The 20,971-nt window shown below is 43.3% G+C and overlaps 2 protein-coding genes across 3 annotated transcripts; both read right to left on the bottom strand.

The window, feature by feature from the left end:
* Positions 1-3,094: 3,094 nt before the first annotated feature.
* Positions 3,095-8,092, bottom strand: LOC138619873 (leucine-rich repeat-containing protein 74A-like). Its single transcript, XM_069696683.1, has 13 exons — positions 8,011-8,092; positions 7,189-7,355; positions 6,839-6,946; positions 6,583-6,676; positions 6,399-6,448; positions 6,183-6,264; positions 5,676-5,761; positions 5,396-5,590; positions 5,184-5,279; positions 4,913-5,041; positions 4,600-4,704; positions 4,416-4,501; positions 3,095-3,166 (listed from the first exon to the last, which is right to left on the bottom strand). Exons 1-13 carry the CDS (start codon positions 8,090-8,092, stop codon positions 3,145-3,147), a joined length of 1,302 nt encoding a protein of 433 aa, XP_069552784.1. The 3' UTR covers positions 3,095-3,144.
* A 1,679-nt stretch (positions 8,093-9,771) lies between these two features.
* Positions 9,772-20,770, bottom strand: jdp2b (Jun dimerization protein 2b). 2 transcript variants are annotated; one of them, XM_069696640.1, is made up of 5 exons: positions 20,600-20,770; positions 19,175-19,227; positions 11,641-11,858; positions 11,129-11,233; positions 9,772-10,872 (listed from the first exon to the last, which is right to left on the bottom strand). In XM_069696640.1, exons 3-5 carry the CDS (start codon positions 11,833-11,835, stop codon positions 10,681-10,683), a joined length of 492 nt encoding a protein of 163 aa, XP_069552741.1. In that variant the 5' UTR covers positions 11,836-11,858; positions 19,175-19,227; positions 20,600-20,770; the 3' UTR covers positions 9,772-10,680. The 2 variants fall into 2 exon arrangements, with proteins under 2 accessions (XP_069552741.1, XP_069552742.1); XM_069696641.1 differs by lacking the exon at positions 20,600-20,770 and having other exon boundaries at positions 19,175-20,115.
* Positions 20,771-20,971: the final 201 nt, after the last annotated feature.

The following is a 20,971-nucleotide window of genomic DNA, read 5'->3' as shown; positions in this document are numbered from 1 at the left end:
AAAAACCCAAACATTACATTACCATGAGAATACTGGAGGTTCTAATGGGCCTGAATACAGCAGACAATGACACAAGGGCTCCTTTAATTTAATTATTTACTTGTATTACCGCTCAAGATTCCATTAGCGCTTTCCAGATCATGTTAATTGGCACCGTACGGCAGCGAGTGCATCGATATCTGAAGGGTTTGTTGGCAGGTTTTGTGTTTCGTCTTCAAAATTTGGCCAAATCTGTGAATTTCCAATTGGACTGCTCAATAAGATGTGGGTTTTAAGTCTTTGTGTCCATTCAGATGAAAGATGGCCCATTAGAAATTGGCAGCAAGCTGTTTGTTTTCATTAAGCCACATCAGAGAGATAATTTACCTAAATTATTCTGTTATTTTTTTTTTCTGTCTTTTAAATAAGCTCATTATATCAAAGCCGTAACAAAGAATTGTATGTAGTCCAATTGGAAAAAGTGAGTTTTGAGTTGGAGATATATATTGTATCCGTGTCCATTTATATTTTGTTATTCTCAAACATTTGTAGTTTTAAAACGCTGAGTACACCCTGTATTGTCTTTGACTTACAATACTGTGTGCAGGTAGTGGACATTTAAGATGTTTAAATCCTTATACGTCCTGTAATGCCATCAGAGGGATATCTGATTGGTCCGAATTCATTCCGCTTCATTAAGCACGACAACAACCCCAAAACATACAGCCGGAGTCCCGAAGAACGAGATCTCGGCACCATGGAGTCAATCTACGAGACGGGACACGGGACACTGAGACCTAAATCCAGAAGACATGTGGAAAGTGCTCCAAGATGCTTGGAACAACCTACCTGATCAGGTACCTCTATTATAAAAAAAAAAAAAAGGACTGTGCAGGTGTACCATGTCAGGTCACACCTATTATTGATTTAATTTAGATTTGATCTTTTCACCTTAGTTTGTGTGAAGTTCACTGATAAATACAAAGTATTCCTCTTTCGTGGAATATCTTTACACATTTTGTCAAATGCATTGCTGACAAAACGCTGACATGCTGTTGTGTTTTCAGGTGTATCAGATCATCCTTCCTTACTCCTCAGTATTCTAATATTTATGTGATTTACTTGTTCCTGAACGTCTTCATTACAGGTTAAAAACCAAACGGCTTGCAAAAAAAAACAAATGAAGCAAATCAGAACCACCATTCTGTTGTGTGTCATGTTCTCGTACATCTAATCGGATGTTAACAGAAAAGTTTAAAAAAAAAATTGTCCCATTAGTTTCAGTTCAATGAAGCATCTCGACAAGTAGATTACAAGTTTACAAAGTACAGACGCGGCATATGGACTCGGTTTGTAGTGACTGAAGATTTGAAATGTTTTTAGAGAAATTCCCCCACTTCTATGGATGCAAATAAACAAATTTGTAGTGTCTGCAGTTTTGCCTTTGTAGGACCGCTTTACTGATGAGAGTCCACCAGCTGACCAGAGGTAATGTAAAACAGGAACACCGCTATTGTTTTATGTAACTTTATTGTGCTTTCCAGTCTATTTGCCATTTGACTCTGAAATTCTCTATTGGTTAAAGATACATATATTGAGGCAGTGGAAACAAAACTGTAATGTGGATTTTGATCTTAGTCTAACTTCTGTGTCTGATCATTTTTATTAAAATGCCAGAACAAGAGACACGGACGTCGCCTTGGGGAACATCAAGGTAACAACTTGTTTCATAATTTGACTGATGTCTTAACAAACTTCAACAACACGTAACGTGTCTTTGTGAAAGTTGTCCCGTTTACTTTTATGAATGGTATGGTGACGTAATTCTATGAACGCGTGTTAATGCGGGGGGATGGATGGAATAGGAGACGGGCAGCAAAATATCTTCCGACCGTTCTGGCTGCCGGCCGGTTGTGAGGTCACGGCCGTCCCTCGGCAACGAGTTTTGAATGACGTGGAGAAATCCACTGACTTTGACAGAAGGGACGACGACAGCAAAATTGTCGTAAAGCTGACGGTGAAGAGGCTTGAGCTTTCCAGCCAGCATGTGGACGATCAGAAGAGTTTGTGTACCTCGACTCTTGACGGCTTTTACAGCACCTCTGAAAGTGATAATGACAGCGGAGTTGTCGACGGTGCTCGCAGGCGTTTTCGCCCGTTTTCCCGCCCTGGTTGGTCTTCAGAAGGTCCGTGTTTACTTGTGCGCTGGCGATTATGAAGAGCCTCCGAGGCGGTAATACATACAAATAAATGCATAAAACTGAACTGATCTGTCGATTTGAAAAGGGTTATCCGCCCTCTGGTGACCCACGATATTACCACGTCAAGCCGTTTACACTTGACACAAAGAGCGGACGCAGGTGAGGCGGTGCTTCATGTCATTGTCTCCTCTGCGGTTACTCACTGCAGCCACCTGACACAAACGGATTGCGCTGCTGGATATCACGCCTTGAGACAATTCATCAGCACACCCTTAATAATCCTCTGCTCGGCGGGGGCCCCCGCATAAGTAATGCTGCACATGCATATTCACCAGTGTGCCGTTTCCTTTACAGGCCATTTCATTCAGAGCTAACCAGTGTGGCAAAACAACTAGCTTGCATCTGGCCCTATTCTTTCTCTCGGCTCGGTCCTTTGATGTGGACGCCGGCTCGGTTTTTCTTCCACCTCTTGTTCTGTTGTCATACCAGAAGAAGAATATTTTGGATGGAGAGAATGAGGCAGACACAGCTGACAGCACTGAGGTTGGTGCAGCTGGTTGGTGTCAGAGGTTCAAGTAGTATACACACGGGATATTGGACAGGTTTGGTTGGAGCCGAGAACTGCAGTGAGGGGTGGGGTGGGGTCGGGGGTGGGGGGGTCGCTGACGTCACAGGAAGCTGCTATCTAGATACACCTGGTAATGGTACGCAATAGCTTTTTCCTTAGTGCATTTGCATTATTATATTTTCTGAAAATGTGCTGTTATTTGGGGGGGTCGATTTACTGGTTTGGCAAAGTCCCACAGCTGGAATATCAAGAATAGAAACTGAGTGTAGACTATGGATTTTTGTTTGAAGATATCACATTAAGGACTGAATCAAGTATATTACTCTGTGAGCTTTTATTTGAAGATGGCCTTTTTGTTTTCCTAAATCCTCATGTTTGTGGCATACGTCTCCGCATCTACGACAACTCGGCAAACTGCCTGCAACAAAGAGAGACGACTTAATGACTCCAACTTACGCCGGCGTCTGACAGTCAACACAGTTTTCTGCAAATGTTTGTGGCTCATTTTGGCAAAATAAAAAAAAAAAAGCGTTGAAGTTGCGTTGTGTTCGTAGAATGTTAAGAGTAAACGACATTCGACCGCGTCTAAAAAAAAATAAAACGTTTGTCAACTCAATGCACTGATGACGACGGTAAATTTAAAGCTCTGGAAAAACCATATGAAATGGACCTCGAGTTATGATTACATTGTTAAACGTTTCAAGGTAAAACGTGTTTTCTCCTATGTTTTCAAAACCAAAGCCAAAACATCTGCATGATTAGGTACTATTAGACTCTGTATGGCGATCTTGTGATCGCAATCATTCATGCAAAGTTATCAAATTTTGCTGGAGCTTGTAAATTTGGAAGAGATCTACCGTCGGCAAGGCTCCTCAGCCTCTCGTCATCAAAACAAACCAAATCACAGCTGACCGGAAAAAATGGCAAGACCGGAAGTGACGGGGTTTTATGGGAAATTATTAAGTCATGATAATTAGACTACCAATTGTTTCACTTCCTTGCATCAGTCTTTTCATAAAGTATGTGCTAAATTACAAGCCTTCCAGTTGTAATGATGTGTTTAATTAATAATATTTAAAAAGCATTTAAAGCACTTTTTGTTAGAGAAAATGTTGCTTTAGTATTATATACTACAGTCACAGACTCTGTAAGAAAGTCTGTAAGTCAGACATTTTAACGCTACTTCACTTTTAGGTCTCAGGATATTTTTTTTTTGTAACTTTGAGCCCCATGATTCTTCGGAAAATAAAAAAAGATAACTAAAATATTTTGAGCTATATCTGCGATGTGCGACGTGATTACAAATGACTTTTGTTATTAAGTAGTAACAAAATTGTCATTTGTTTTTCCCCCACTTGAATTTATTTTCCAAAACTTCACATTTTGCATCGCCGCTGAAAAATTAAGCATTTTTTATTCGAACAATCACACACAAAAAAAACTAAGCAATATCCTGGATCAGCTGACTACAGGTAAGGGGAAGAGTATGTTTTCTCTTTAATGAAGAGCGGACTGGCCCTTTCAAAAGTAATAACTTTGGTTCCACCACAAACCTGTGTATTCGTTTTATAACAAGTTTCTTTAAGGAAAATATTTACTGCCGTTACTGTCTCATCTTAACAAACAATAAAACCCCACCTTATTAATTACTCCCTTCACAGACTAACCTGAGGTTTATGCTGGATGTGCATTTCTTGTCGAACTTTGTGACCAACCAGTGAACCTGTCGTTGATCCAGAGGTGCGTTCCCTTCCTGCATAAATGACAACCTACGTTTTTTTCAGCGCTGACTACTGCAGCATATTTCCTGTGATATCGTTGATCAGTGCAGTGAGAAACTGATAGGCTGACCTTTAAAGCACTCCTGAAGGCCGAGGTGGAGACTTTCATGGTTTTTTCTTGATCCAAATCCGCAAAGAAATCCATGATGCTCTGGTTTTGCTCTTCAAGGAATTTCTATGAAAGAATCCAGATCATGTTTCACATTTCAGTACTTTTTGAAAAACATATTGCTGCAGCTTCATGAGCACAAAACGGAAAAAGTGGTAAGGGCAGACACGCTATATATCTCTTTAGGATAACTGGTACTGAAGGGAGTGTGAACATTTGAATATTTCCTCTAAAATTCCCATCCCTAATTTTCTCTTTCTTCTCCACCTCTGACCTTAAAGAGCCGGAGAGCGTCTACATCCCTGTGGACGAATCTCATGACGTCGAACTGGACTTTTAGAGCAGGACGCGTCTTGCGGACTTCTTCCAGCAGCTCCAAGAAGGTCTCGTACACGAACGTCATCTGCACTCGCACATGCACAAACACAGGGAGTGTCACGGCGCTGAAGTAGTACACAAAGCAGAGGTAATCATCATATACAGACAATGTTTATCGTCACACTTCATTCCATATGCTGAAGAGAAAAATGTTCAGTAGCACTTACAGTAATATCGATCTCCTCAATTGCCGAGTTCGTGTTTCTCTTAACTGTTTCGAGGAGCTTCAGAGCTCCGATGTTGGTCATGGGGTTACGGGCGAGCTGGAAAGCAAACGTTACACTTGACACCGGCGAATATACGGTTTCTCCCTGCGCAAAAAGCACCATGTCATTAATGATGATCAACACCGCCGACCGAGGACTTACAGTTCGCTCACCTTGAGCACCCTGAGGGTGTCATTGATGACCAGGCCCTGGCAGAGCAGCGTCACAGCCTGGTCGTCTATATTGTTCCCAGTCAGGTCCAGCAGCACCAGGGTTCTGTTTAGTTTCAGTGCCTGACCCAGTGACTCGGCCTCCTTCTGGCCAAGATTGTTGTTCGACAGCCGGAGCTGCTTCAGAGCCGAGTTTACCTGAGGAACGTTCACCAAACGAGACAGTCGAGGAGCTACGATAGGAAACGGTGTTGAATACTGTTTTCACTGTAACTTTAGTCACCTTCAGACCAGCACTCAGAGCCACTGCACCGCGCATACGAAGAAGATTCCAGCTCAGATTTAGGACTTCCATGCAATCATTTCGGGCTTTTAAGAACAGAAACCACATTTCAAAAAAGTCACGAGGCGTTTGCAACTTCAATCCTAAAATGATACACAAAAGCTTCGGACATCCAGCTCAAATTCAAATGACCTTTTCTTTAAAGAAATAACAAAAATCAGCATCAGCGAGTCCCCTTTCTCTTTTATTTCCCCCACAGGAAGTAAATTAACAAATAAACACATGCTGTTAGAAGAACCAGACACATTTCTGAAAGTCTGTGCAGCATATTTCATCTTCTTCTCACGACATGTGTGAAGTTGTCACTATGAGGTTTTACAACATTAAAGATCAATATTTCCATCGTGTTCATATGCTCCGATTATATGAAGTTAAATGTGTGTATTCCTTCGACGGATCGGGCGCCAGCAGTAACATTGTCCTACGGTCTGAAATGAACTGCTGTACCTAACATGTGACACAGGTGCTCTCCTCCCGCCTCGCGGATATTGTTGTCACTGAGGTCCAGAGCTTTCACCACCTCGTCGTCCTATTAGACAAGAAAGAAAATGCTGACTTAAACCGCATCGCACGTTTAGATCTGCCGGTTGCTTTGATTCGTTATGTGAACACGGGAAAGGGCGTAGGAGCTCAAATACTTCTTCAGCATTGAGTGCTATTCACCTTTAAAGCATCTGTTAAGTATTTAACAGCAGAATCATCAAAGTGGTTTCCTAAAAGAACAAGAGGAAATACATTTATGACAAAACCAGTCACTTTTTCCACTTCATTTGTATTTATGACGGTGATGAGCAGAGGTGCACATGAAAAATAAGAATCTTGAGAGGTGGAAAATTTAGTTGAGCACCAGCAAGTTTGAAGGATTTGACGTAATAACTGTAGGGCAGCATTTCCGACATGATTTTTGCACCTTCGAGGCCCAGTCGATTGAAGGAGAGATTCTGAGGCAAAGAGGTTCAGTTATTTTGGATTTTCTTATCTATAATGAATTATCTTAGAACAACTATAAAATATGTTCCTCCTGCAGTTCAAGGCAGATGAGCACTACTTTTGTGAGGATTATATTTCACAGAAGCGAAGTATTGAACGTGAATAGTAGTTACTAGACTCTGAATGGTGATGTTGTCTTTGAGCATGTTCATCAGATAGCGTGTCCCTTGTTGCTGAAGTCCGTTGTTCTCCAGCTCAAGCTGAGTGACAACAATGTCATCCTAAAACACACCCAAAAAAAAACATACATATCAGATTTATGACAAGGGATAGTGAACATTTGAGAAGTACACCCTGAATCCCGTTTCTCTCTACGGCTCTGACCTTGATCTGACATGATCTCGTTATCATAACCGGACGCACAAAGGAGAAACTTAAAGGGGGGGGGCGGGGAACTCCACCAACCATAATGGCACCAGCCTAATTTTGGTAATTCAAGTGAATATCTGGGTGAGAGGATTACTTTCAGAGCTATGGCCAGAGCTTTGGCCCCCAGAGGTCCCACACCATAGCTGTTCAGGTTTAGAGTTGGTTCATCCGAGTGACGAAGGAAAGAAGAAATGGGAACGGTCCCGATCTGCTGACAGGCCAGCAGGTACAGCTCTGCACCGGAGAAACTCAGTCTGCTATCTGGGAGGAAAATGGAACAAAACAAAGAAGAGGACAGCAACAGAGAAGGTAAGAGGGTCGGGGTGCCTCTGTATCCACTACGGTCGAACTGTTTGATTCATTTAAAGAAAAAAAGAAAAATAAAAGGGAGAGTTTTGTTTCTTTTGAAGTCGAGTTGTATCCGTGTGCTGTTCATCGGTGCCCTCTTCAAAGCCACCAGACTCTTCGGTCAAAAACAGTCATTTTCCCTCGCGGGACACGCGAGTTTTCTGTCGGACCGCTGCCTCGGTCAGTCAGTCAGTGTGCTTTGTGTCATTGAGTGATGTTGGTGGTGCCGCAACACCTCAGTTCACATCTGGATTTGGATGTTTTTGTAAAGGGAGTCTGGTGGCTCTGTAGAAAGCAATTCAGCTGTCAGAAAAGACTTAAGATAAAGCTGTAAAAAAAAAAAAAAAAAATTCTAAATACGTACACTTTTAACAAATACAGATCTTTTAAGAAGAGGATTTTTTTTTTTTTTAGGTGGTTAAAATATGTTTTGTCGCCGACCCCATCTACAGCAGTACATTCTTGACGTCTGTGAAGAAGCACCTGCCTGAATCTTCAAACTGTGGATGTGCCAACTCATACAACCCCTCTTTAAAAAAAAAAACAAGGAACTATCCCTTTAACATACCCTCTTTTTCTTCCAGGTCAGTGTCCCACTGATCTATACTGTCATCCTCCAGGGTCTGGGTCGGCTTCTTCTCGACCTCCATCCCTCTATGCCTCCATCTGATCCTGGTGGACAGGAGCGGCTGGTCAGATGGCTGCTGCGTTTTCCTCTTGCTGTTCCTTGTTGGGACTCAAACCCAGAAACTCACCAATCTGCACCACGAGATCCAGAGAACCTGAAGTGTGCCTGTAATCTCACCTGCCAGGAGGACACGGGTAAGATCAGCTGCTACGAAACAAGCCTCTTTCAGCAGTTTGAGCCTGGTCGAGACAAATGCTGAAAGAACATGACGCTGGCTGTTGTCTCAGTTTAGACGAAGTCAGAAAGTCAACTGTATGTTAAAGTCTTATTTTTAATGGGTTTTTTTGTTGTTGTTTTCAACGAAGGAGAAGACTGTTTAATTCTACCACTTGATTTCATGGAGTTATCGGCGGTTGGACTGCGTGTCTGCGGGAGAAACACCATCAAAACTAGTTTACTTTACGTATTAGAAAGAGAAAAAAAAAATCCACTTTTCTGTAGTTTGCGTCACTTATTCGAAATATTCACTTTCCTGTTTTAACACCGCACGTGTAGAATCCGGTAGGAAAGACGAGCCTACCTGCGGCAGGTGTCCCTTTCTGATGTTAAAAAAAAAAAAGGAAAAGATAAACGTTTGCAGCGCCGAGAAAACCAACAGCTGTTTAAATGCTGAGTTCAAGTTCTCACAGAAAAATCCGACGAGTTCGAGTCGACGAAAGAACGATGGGAGAAAGCAAACGAAAGAAAGGAATAGTCGATTACCACACATCAATCAGTGCTGGGCTGAAACATAATCTTGTGAAGACATTAGTTTTTATTTAATGAGTCTTGTAGTTCATAAAAGTGTCGGCTAGGTGGCGCTGTTGACCGTAAACAGCCTGAGTGCAGCCCGTAAAGTGTACACAACACCCGACCGCGTTTCTGTCACAACCTCAGACTGAATATAAAAAGGTTCTGACACTGCTGTCAGTGTTTGTTGTCAGATGGAGAGCATTATGGCAAAAGTCTCTCGTTTCTGTCAAAGATTTGTAAAAAAACCTGAAACGCTTTATTTATTTGCCCTTTATTTATTTATATTTATTATATGCCAGTTATGTATTAATAAATCCAAGAATATGAACTCCAACACGTTTTACTTTTTCTTCCCATTTAAATATGAAGTGAAGAGAAGGGATTTCCACCGACATGATCCACATTAATGATAAATATTATTATGTAACGATGACTAGCACCAATTTTATAGAATGTTTTTAGTGTACAAAAATTAAACCAGGTCAATACAAATTCTAATTTCATAACAACTACCGAAAGGCCTTTCAGAAATGTACTGACCGGTTTAAATATAGGAGTGATAGGTGATTTAAAACCGTGTCGGCGACCCGCTGCTCTGTCTGCAGATGGGAGTCGTCTCCCTTGCCGAGCCCTGAAAAAAAAAAAAAGAGGGGGCGGGGGTGAGAGCTACAATAATCGAGCCTGAAATACATAACAACATGTAGGACCTTTTCAGAGTTGTGCAAATGAAAGTAAAGCCCTGACTTTGGCAATGTGCTTCAGCTGAAGGAAACCGGATTGCACAAGTTTTGTCAGTCACGATGACTGGGAGGAACAAATACAAGGAGCGAAGATTCATTTCGCTGGAGAAATCGTGTGATGTTTTCTGTCCGAGGGAGTAACAAAAAAAAACAAAAAAAACGATTTCTTGTTGTTAGAAAATAAAATTTAATCTATTCATGGTATCGAAGTTCATACATAGATACAGGTGCAGAACAGACATTGAAAAACTGCTCAGCTGAAGAGATTTCTGCTTGTTTTCACAGCTGTTTGAATGCGCAACATGACAGACTGGAAAGACGGAAAAGACAAAACCACATCAAGTGATTAACAAGCATTTCATATATGTTTATGAATACAAACCAGTATAAAACAAGTACAATAATGGACAGACAAGTTCAAAAAAATAAGGGTGTAAACATTTTGTGTATATGTGCTTTTCATGACGCCAGCGTCACCACAAATCGGATCAACCGGTTAACTGCCATCGTCGAGGCAGGGCATAGAAATCACCATAGAAAAACAAACAAAAACAACCTCTGTCTGGTGTATTTGTATTGAGTGTTGTAACCTAAAAACTCTACACCTGTATATTTAGGCTAGTATACGTAGGAAAACTGCAGAACACTACGCCTTTATGGGCCTCTGCATTGAAACAATGCCACACAACCTACTCAGGGTTTTTGTAACAGAGCACCATATTGATATTAGTGTGTTTCCTCAGCGCTGTTTCCAGTCATTCTCTACCGTTTCCATTGGTCCCTTTATGTAGAGATGGTTGAAATAACAACTAGGCACAGCGGGTGTCGACGACAACTCTTTATGAGGGCATGAAACTGGGTGTTTCCAGTCTTTCAAGGGACAGAGCCAGCTCATGCAGCAGTACTGAGGAAGCCCCACAACCTCAGATCTTTGGGCAGAGTCTCCAAGAGTCTCCAGCTTGGAGCTCAAGTGCTTCTTCAGAAATGTATTGCCAGTTAGGTTTTTCATGAAATTGGCAGCCACGGCGGAGATAGTTTCGGGCTTCGGGGACTTTGCGTTCCCCCGGTTTCCTTGGTTTCACTTGGTTTCGGCGGCCAGCTGCTCCAGCAGGGGGTTGGCCTCGCTCTCGGGTGTTTTGACGCTGTCGGTCCGCACGATGCAGGTGGGCCGGTGGAGGTTGAGCATCACCATTAGCTGCTGCCTCTCCATGCGGAGCTCCTCGATCTGGGCCTTCAGATCAGAGTTCACCATTTCCAGACGCTCCGATTCCTGGGCAGAGACGTTGAACCGTTAAGATGCCACTGGACAAATAAGTTCAGAATACTTCAGCGCCGTCTATCTAGAGCCTGAAACGGACTTCAAATGGCGCAGGTGTGCGGTACGGTTAAAACCGCGTTAGCTCTCAGTCAAGGCTGAATGGCTTGAATCACCTGTTCAGCTTAACTAAAGTCACCTTATTCGGAGCCGCCGGCCTTCGCTGCTCTGTTGCCGCTCATCAGTATGCAGTGCCGAGTCATGAACTCACCCTTTGAAGGAAGTCGGTCCGTTCCTTCTTTTTGTTTCGGCATCGCGCCGCAGCTACTTTGTTTTTCTCTCGTCTCCGTTTCCTCCTTTCTTCATCTTCGTCCATCTACAAACACAAGTTGCGTTATTATAGAAACCGGCACTGATTGTAATTTTCTATGTAAATGGACTATTCCAACTAGACTAATAGTAAAAAAAAAATTTTTTTTAAAAAGTAATAGATATAATTTACTTCTATGTGATATTGTTGTGAATTGTCCAGTTCTTTGACAACAAACGTTATCTGAAAGTAATAAAAACCTGCCTTGACAGAAGTCTTTAAAACAGCTAATACCTCTCTGACTTGATGCACCTGTGTAGATTCTCAGTTATCCAGGTCATGTTTAAGTGTTATTCAAGGGCCCCCGGACTCGCTTGAGGACTTTTAAGAACTTCAGCTGTCTTCAGATAACACTTTGATTGACTTGATGCACGTCTTTTCACACGCCCTTCCTCTTTTCTCTTCCTCCTTACCTCTGTTTTAATGGCCAGCGGCCTCTTCCCCAGCCTCCCCAGGAAATGTAGCGGGGACAGCATGGTGCCCAGCTGGCGGAAGTCGGCCAGCTTGAGTTGATCAGTGAGCGTGGTGGCCGAGATGCCCGCCAGCGGGCCCAGGCTGGGCAGGGAGCCCGCCGCCAGCGAGGGGTCAGGTATCTGTCCCGGCATCATGTCCGACCCGGCCACCACCGCCGCTGTGGGTGGGGAGAGAGAGGAAGAGAGAAAAGAGGAAGAGGGGGAACATTAGGGCGACAGAATCCAACTTCACAAGAACTCGCTGACAGAGAAAATTGTATGCAGCTTCTTTGTTTTTGTAATACAGAGAAAAGAAAAGGGTACACACCTCTTTTAAATACTTTTATTTCCCTCTAGCCTAAAACAACAACGAATTAAATCCCTTGTCAAAACAAAATGACAAAAATAAGACTTTAAAGCAGTATTCGAACAATATGTTATGTATTCTTACTAAAAAGGATATCATTTTGAGGTTGTTTTTTTTTCTGTACAGTTATTTGTCATTCTTCAACTCTCTGGCGGTAACATTGAGCTATACATTAACACTCCTCTTGCTGCAGCATCTTTTATCTTTCTTATGATGTCCCGGTGATGACATTCGTCCACAAAAAGAGGATCTACTGTCCTGTGTTCTTGTCATCAGATATCTGTGTAAATATGGGTTGCAGTTTCCCAGAATGCATTCAGAAGTTTGACAGCTTTGACAGCTGTGTTATCTTCTTAGTCAGCAGCCGGCGAAAAAAACAAACTTCACACTGTCAGCAGCTACACACTCATCTCTGTAGCTTCACATGCGAAGGGACGCCACGGGGTACGTTCAGAGACGGAGGACCGGCTTCTACACTTATGCTTTTGATAGTTTACCGCCTGGTTTCGGTCTTGTGTGTTCATTTTTTTATTTTTTACGAAGTGAATTCAAAGGATATCGAAAGCATTCATGTCAGAACCGAGCAAGCAACACTCGCACATTCCATCCAAACCCTCTTTCAACAATTTCGGGTAGCTTGGGAGAGTTTGACCGCAGCACTTTTTAATGTAATCAGGGAGGAATGAGGGACGGAGAGGAGGAAAAAAGGAGGAGCTGTGCAGGCATAAAGGAAGTGGCTGGAGAATTAAGACGTCTCTCTAATTACTGTAAGACCGAGAGTTGGAAAACCTCTGATGGCCAAATAAAAAACAAATGTTACAGATGAGAGCAGTGTAACATGAAGCGGCGCTGCCCTGCCCATCCCTGCGATCCTCTGAGGAGGAGCAGAGGGAGACCAGTGGATCTTAGGAAAGCCTGAAATTGTTGCTCTTTCCGTCTTGTAGTTGTGCAGAAAAAGTAAATGCGGTAAAATAAAATTAAAAAAATTAAAACACGGCCAAGTAGATTAAAAAAAATTGTTTTTAAATAAATGGGTAACGGGAACAAACATTTAGCTGCCGTGTCACATTTTCTACTGATGAAGTGTTACAGAGTAGAAACAGAATCGCTGGGTGGATCCAATTTGCGTCTTTATTCTTTTTTGACAAAACTCCGGCACGTACGGCCGATACAACTTAACGACCCGCACTTCAATAACTCTGGCACACCGACGACGTAGGACTGAAAGACTACCAGCCAGCTACGAGCAGTTTTAAAAGAGACACAGGATATCAATGTAACTTTGACATTAACAGCTTAATTCACATTTGCCTCCTGAGCATTGGGCTGTAGCTGCCGAGCCTCTCCAGGTTTGGGCACAAACTGAACAAAGCCCCTCTCATATGGAACCAACAAAGACTTGTATTGTGAGGTGCTGCAAAAACAGCTGACTTTGCTGGTGGCTGACTGGCTGACAGGCTGACTGTATTGAAAGTCATACCAAGTTTTTCTTTCTTTGGCACTTCTTTTTTTTTTTTTTTTTTTGCAGGACTGAAAGACTTGCTCTATTACAAAAGGCCATAGAGGAGGTAATGAAGAAAAAAAAAAAAAGCAAGGTTATGTAACTCTATTCTAATGTACTCCACCCTGCTTATGGGCTGGTCCCTAAGTGTTTTCACAGTCGGACTAGGCTGTATCGTCGTGCATGGCGGAGACCAACTCTGCAAATCAATGCTGGAGTGCCGAATGGTTTAGACTCCGGAGATGTAGCCGTCGCATCATGCTTCAAACGATTGTTTACTACCGTTTTGTTTACATAACAACGAGTGGTAAGGAGGCACAAATAAAAGCAGCCGCGCAACCGTAAACGGTTGCTCCCGCGCTTCGCTGCGACTTTACGTATTGCGGTATATTCGAAGTGAGATGCAGCGCGTGCGGTCTAATACTTCAATGCTCCTCTTTATTTGTTCTGTACCACCTTTAGTCTGCATCACTTATTCACTCTGGAGGACAAGTCGGTGTGTGGAGTCAGTGTCTCATGAGGCATTTTATTACTTAAATCCTGACGGCCCCTCCCGCTCTCCCACTGTATGTATACTCCCATTTACACTGCACTTGGCAGCAGCCTGTTGTTTTTGCTGGGCGAGGAAAGGAACAAGACAGCCCTGGTAAAAAAAAAAAAATCTCTCTCAGACAAAATTCCTTCTCTCTGAAAGTCCCAGGAGAAGTGTACGGGAGTGGAAGGTGCTCAGGTCTCATTCTGCAGACGGGCAGTAATACGAACAATAGTTCAACGAAACCACTGCATATACCGTGACTGCACATTTGTAGGTTTTACAAAATAACTTCAGGAAACAGGCTAATACGAGCAGTAGGTCTTCACATTGGGACGAGAGGCTGTTCCGTTTTTTGTTTTTTTTTTTCCCTCACGCTGCCCGCTGCGGATCAATCACTGCAATGGAATTCAAAAGATGCAATCCAAACTAACCCCTGGGCCGAGAGACTAGCCACAGGAACTGAAGCGCCCATTAGGAATGACTGAGCAAATCGCTTTCAGAGCCAAGATGAAGTTCGATATCCGAGCTGGCCAGACACTCAGGACCGGTTTACAGACTCGAATTAGGCTCCGACCTGGATAAACACAGTTTTTCACAGGAAACGAACAGAGATAAAAAAAATAAATAAATAAAAAAAAGTCAAATTAGGAATGATTTTATGTCTAATAGACTGGATCATATACAACTCGGTGTAACTGAGCCTTGCTCTGTCAGACATATTGCAAGGAAAGTCCCCATTCCTTGGTATGGCTTGTTGAAACACGTAGTTGAAGCCAGCTGTCACCGAACACACACACACACACACACACACACACACACACACACACACACACACACCACGTTCAGTATATAAACATGCATAAACCTCGTATTTGTCTGCACAGCATCAGATCACATAAATCAAAAACACACCGAGGTAGTTTTGCCAGCGGCCTCCAAAACAAAAGGTGAGATGATGCATAAAGCAAGATGCCCATCAATTATGAGACTTAAAAGCGACTTCCACGCGCTCTTCCCGACGATTTAGTACGGTTGTAAACTGCAACGCATAACGGGCTCCTGACGCGTCTCACTTTGGAGTTAAGCGTGCCTTTTAAGTTGAGTAGAAAGTTGGTTGTTTTTAATCTGTTCCATCTCTTTCAGCCAGCCAAACAAGTATCTGAAAATCCCCTTTGCAAATTCAACACCAATTCAAGCCTTGAGACATGAAACCCTAAAAAAAAAATAAAAAAAAGTCTCATCTGTACAGCACAGGGAAAGTTTGCTGATGCATGTCTAGCAGGGTGTAATTATACCCAAAAGCATGAGTCAAAGTGAATTTTACATTTTTCTTCTTTTTTTTAAAAGAAGAGTATTTTTCTCCTTTTTTTTTTTTCTGTCAGCAGCAGCCTGCAGCCGAGGATTAGTGGTCAGCGTTTGATGATGCAACGCCGTTACTGTGCTTTTGCAGTCAAGCAGAAAAGCCAGTGCCACAGCTTTTTAGGCCCACACTAGCCTCAAACAAAGACACCTACACAGCCCGGCAGCAGTGTGGGCACTAGCGAGCTCTCGGGGCTAACTGAGAAGGAGACGAGCCGAAGCCGAAGGGCGGGGGAGCGGAAATGTCATGTGTTCGTTATGAAATATAGGACCGTACCCAACGCAGGTTCTGGCCTCAGCCCAAAACTAATCTGACTTCACGTGTGTCGCGGTTAGCTGGAGGTGCGCGTGACGAGAGAGGGTGCGTGTGAGGGGTTCCTATGTGCAACGTGCGGGCAGTGTGTCCATTTTATATATATATATATATACATATATACAGTACATGTACAATTTGCACACATACTCTATCTGTCTTCAGCTCGACCAAATGTGTCCATTTCCTCAGAGCAATTAGCAGTGCTGAGGAATTCAGCCCCTTTACCAACAGCCAGAGGCACAACCGGAGGCCCTATTATCCTCGTTCCTTATAGAGACGGTGAAGGAGAAGGGTGGAGGGGCTTTCAAAGGCTCCTCATTACCTTTACATACCGTTGCGTTTTTTTTAAAGGGGAGCACACTAACCTCCACCAGCGCATTAACTTTGCTGACTGAAAGCAGGAGTCTACTGTAGTCGCTTGCTAATTTATGTTTGCCCGAAATAGTGAACAAATAGTTCAATTCTTGCGCTGCCAGACTGCTCGACTTTAAATCACTGCGTGGTGGCATTACGGGAAAGACGTGCACGCTTTCCAAGATGCTGTTTGACCACTGTTTGTCAGCGTACTTTGTTAAAGTCTAATTTTGAATTAATAAGGCATCGCATGGGCCACACACCGGCATCTTGCAAAACTCCTGCGAACAGCCTCGAAGGCTCGAACTCTCGGCGAGCGCTGAAAATGAGCAATGAGCGCGGAGGCTGCGGCCAAGGCACACTCTCTCAATCTCCGGCCAAGGTCTCGGCGATCATCATTACCGTCTGCGCTCAGCCAGGCCGTGTGTTGAGTTACAGCCTTTCGCAATCCTCTGAGGAAACCAGGGAATTTGGCACCGACTTTCTCCGAGGACAGGACAGTCCAAATATACAGTATCAACATTCCTCCAGCCCCTCATTATATTTTCATTGGAGGGACAAGACGAGACGCAGGCACGGAAAGAGAGGAGACGCAGTAATAACGTCTGTCGCTCTGATCGGGCTGGTGGCCTCTCTGACCGTTAAACTCGACGGTGGTCGTGCGTGGGCGTGGAAGCGACCGTCACAACAGAAAATACGATCTCTTTTCAATTCGGCTTCATTTCTTCCCCCCCCCCCCCTCCCCGCCTGTCCCTTATGGGCTAAATAGCCGCCGCAGATAGAAGGAAGCTTCTCTTGTGAAGATGACTTAATCTTCCCAAAGCAATTCAACGCGGTCCTGAACATTTGACCTCGCAATACCATCAATGATGATGAAACCCTCGGCTGCAGCAGAAAATGAGCAGTGCACGTAGAGGTTATCTTTTGTTCACAGTGAAATTACACAAGAGAGAGTGAAGTGTAACTACTGGCTTTTCTTGTAGACTTCAGCCTAAGAATGAGAAGTCCAAACACTAAGCACCTGCAGATATGCACGAAGACTGTGGCTGCCCTCATTCAAACGTTACTATGTGATCATTGGCTGGGTTCCTGCTTGGCCTGCCTCATGCCATTCAAGCAGTCACACATCTATATTCTGCATCTGGGTGGTCCTGGTTGAATTATTATAATGTTACCATTTTTCTCCACGTTGTACGTCAAGATTAGACCTCGCATGGCACACGGCTTTGGCTTCGGCTCAGACGTGGATTAAATCAATCAAAATACAAAATGCAGACGAAAGCCTTTTTTGTACAGAATGTATGGAGGTCATCTCTGTGACAAATCCGAGGCATGTCGTGTGCAATACCTGACGAGGAGATGTTGGCCAACCGAGTCCAGAAAATTCGATTTAACGCCGCCTGTTGAGGCACTCGGCATTATTATGTAACGTGTGGTTGTCACTTAAATGCCGTTTCATACTTTGTCCTCTGGTATTTCCTCATCTGCCTCACGTCAAGCAGATACTTGTACAGTGCAGAGACTGGAGTGATTAAACAAGCCTCACTGTCAGCACCGTACTGCGTGTTCAATCCCTTTGTTGCTCTGAAAGACTGGGAGCTAAAGGTCAATGTTTAGGTCAACATTTAGCGACAGGAGTGTTTCCTGTGTAAACAGAGAAAAACTGGCTTCAGTTCCAAAAGAAATTCAGGAAATCTGGAAATCATAACTGTGAAAAAGCCCCTATGCCGTTTTTTATTATTATTATTATTTTCATAAAAACACAGACGGCGATGCCTCTTCTCTCAGTTTGGACATTCGGGTGTTTGCTTCTACGGTGTTCATCTAGTCCGTCTTAACGTACTGTTTTTACAAACCATGTGGAAAGGCTTACGGGGGGGGGGGGGGGACAATGTGATACTGATAATGTGATACCCAGTGAATAGCTGCTCCCCCAACATTAGTAATAGTACCACTGAGCCTAGCTGTTGCATAGTTGGCCCGCTCGCCTGCAATGCGTCTGCCGTCTATTCAGTGTACTGGGGTGCAGCTTGGCAATTCTAGCTCTCCAGAGACGCACTGGAAGGCATTTCTACTTAAAATAAACCCTGTTCGCCCACGTCCAGCCTCTCAGCCCTGTCGGCCCTGCGCTGCTTGTCGGCTCGCCATCCCTTCCCCATTAATCCACTGCAGCGTTCCACTTATGCGGAAACCATCCTACGGATGTGCCCGGGCAGGCGCTGGGGCATTTAAACTCTCTGAAACACACGCTCGTTCACTCACAGACACACACACACACACACACAAACACAAACACAGATGCAGACACAAAAGGAAACGTATATATAAAGAACACAAATAGTTTCCCCTGCGTGGCATATATTTGTACGAGCACGCACTGCACCAGCTGAAGGGCACGCACTCGCTCTATAGGAAAACACTGAACCTCTGAACTTGCAAGTGGCAAACCACACACACATATTCACGCACATATTCACACTCACAATACACACCTACCACTCGTATTTCCCATTCCATAATTGGCCTTTAACCTTCAGGCCACCGAGGGCAGATAAACTGGCCTGTATAGAGTTACGCAGTTAGTTGTAAATCTTTAAAAACAAAAACAAAACCTGAAGGGTGACAATAGGAATGTTATTTGCTGGCTCATCCCAACAACACAAAGAAAACAATTGCTGTTGTAATCAAAAAGAAGTGCAGTAATACTGTCCGTTTCTCTGTTAGTATGCACATTCACACGAGAGGCCTGCGCACACGCACACACACACGTATGTATATCCAGTATCCTGAAAAACACACTTAAACAGACAGAGCATGTGTGCCATGAAGGGCCAAAGCAAAGATTACAAATACAAGCCAATCTGAGCACACATTCTTGGCTGTACTCGCATGCTGCCAGAGAAACTTCACAGTTCATTTACATTACTTATGTTTCAAGGTGAGCTCGCTTTGCCAAGTGTTTTTTTGTGTGTGTGTGTTTTTTTAGTGCAGCAGTAAGGAGGATACTCAAAAGAGCATGTCTAATTAATCACATCAAATCTGTTTTAAAAGCACGTTACTTACTCAGAGAAAACTTGCCAGTCGTCTTCTGTCAATGATGCAACTTTGTTTGGACGCTGTAAACGGTTAAAAGATATTTATTACTATAGACAGTGGAAATATTATGAATTCAATATTTCATGCAACACAAATCATCTCAAGGCAGTTATGCTCTTATAACAGACTCGTACAACAACATTAGAACTGAAATGATTAGTCGGTTGACAGTTTGTCAGAAAATGAACTTAAAATAATTGCGTTAATTGACAAATGTGAGGATTTCATGCTTTTTTTTCCCCCTGTTGCACATCACTGTAAATTCAACGTCTTTAAAAGGTTAATCCGACAGAACAAACTCTTCAGAGACAGCGACTTGGCCTCTGAAAGATTGCCATTACCAGTTGTTGGTTTATATCAAATAAAAAGCAATTAATTCAGTTGATAAATTAAGAAACTGTAATTACTAGCAGTCCAAAAAAAAGATTTATTTCTCAGTTCATAGCCACGGTAAATCACTTTTTTTTTTTATTGTGCTGTCATTTTTTTTTTTTTAATTTTTTTGCAAATCTGAATTTCACAGCATTATCTGTCTTCCAGCTGCATGCAAAATGTTCCGTTTCAAGTAACGCGAGGGGAAGAAGATTTAACAGCAGGAGCCCGCCGATTTTAATACTGCAAAACAAAAACAAACAAAAAAAGGATAGTCAAATGGCACGACCGCCCTCGGTGACAAAGTTTAAACCTGACGTGTTTGTTTAAACGTGAAATGACGAAACCCTCCGCAGACTTCGCACGGGCTGCTGCACCACTTAGCTTAGCTTCGGCGGGTTTCTTTGAACTACTTTGGAAACCCACATTGTGCGGCGTGAGTACGCGTTACGTAACCGCCTTCAGGCGGCTAAGCGACCCTCGAGTTTACCGAAAGGAAGAATCCCGAGATGAAACAAGAAAAAAGAAAAAAAAATCCCCCGAGACACCCAAGCTGCTGCTGCTGCTGCTGCCGCCGCCGCGCTGCGCCGCTGCGCCGCTGCTGCGTAATTCAGCCAACCGCTCTGTAAATAACGAGCTGTAAAGCGACAGTTGCTGCTGCTGCAGCAACAACAACAACAACAACAACGTACTTTTTAATGGCTGTAGCAGCAACAAATTGACGTCTGCGGTGAAACTTGTTAAAACTGCTGCAAAAAAAAAAAAAAAAAACTCAGGGAAACGAGTGGAAACGCGTCTTTACGCATTGATGTTAAACCCGCGCGAAGGCCGCGTTTATACCAAACAACAATAAAAATCTGTGTTGTTTAAAAAAAAAAAAAAAAAAAAAATCTCTCTCCAACGTGGTGAGAAAAGTGGGAAAAGAAAAAAGCCCAACATTGAGCTAACTATTAGCACAAAAACGGAGACAGGGAGGAAACAAGAGCAACACGGGGTCGACGGCTTAACGTACGGACTTACCTAAGTGTGCGTCCAAAATCCGCAGTAACGGGACGGTGCGGTGCGGGAGTCGGATGTAGGTTTTGGGACTAAGTGGGGTCGTTGCATCAGCCCGTTTAAGTAGCGCTGATCTCGGCTGTGAGGGCTCCGGAATGCGGAACTGACTGTCCCAGACGTAAGCATGGATGAAAATAATGTAAGAGAGGAGGGCTTGAAGACACACACACACACACACACACACACACAGCTTTTGTTTGCTCCACCCATAGCAACCAAAGAAAAAAAAAAAAAAACATACACAGAGACTGGAGGACAGGAAAGTTTCAGCAGATACAGCCCTGTAAAGCAGTCGATAGATACTCGTGATAGCTGCAAACTTAGCTGCAGGTGTTT

The sequence above is a fragment of the Brachyistius frenatus genome, unplaced genomic scaffold (genome assembly GCF_029030835.1).
Source record: "Brachyistius frenatus isolate BFR_SWC_R1_liver_20210118 unplaced genomic scaffold, ASM2903083v1 Contig_21, whole genome shotgun sequence".
Taxonomy (NCBI): domain Eukaryota; kingdom Metazoa; phylum Chordata; class Actinopteri; family Embiotocidae; genus Brachyistius; species Brachyistius frenatus.
Note: the sequence above shows the minus strand (reverse complement) of the source record. Positions and strands in the feature narration are given on the sequence as shown.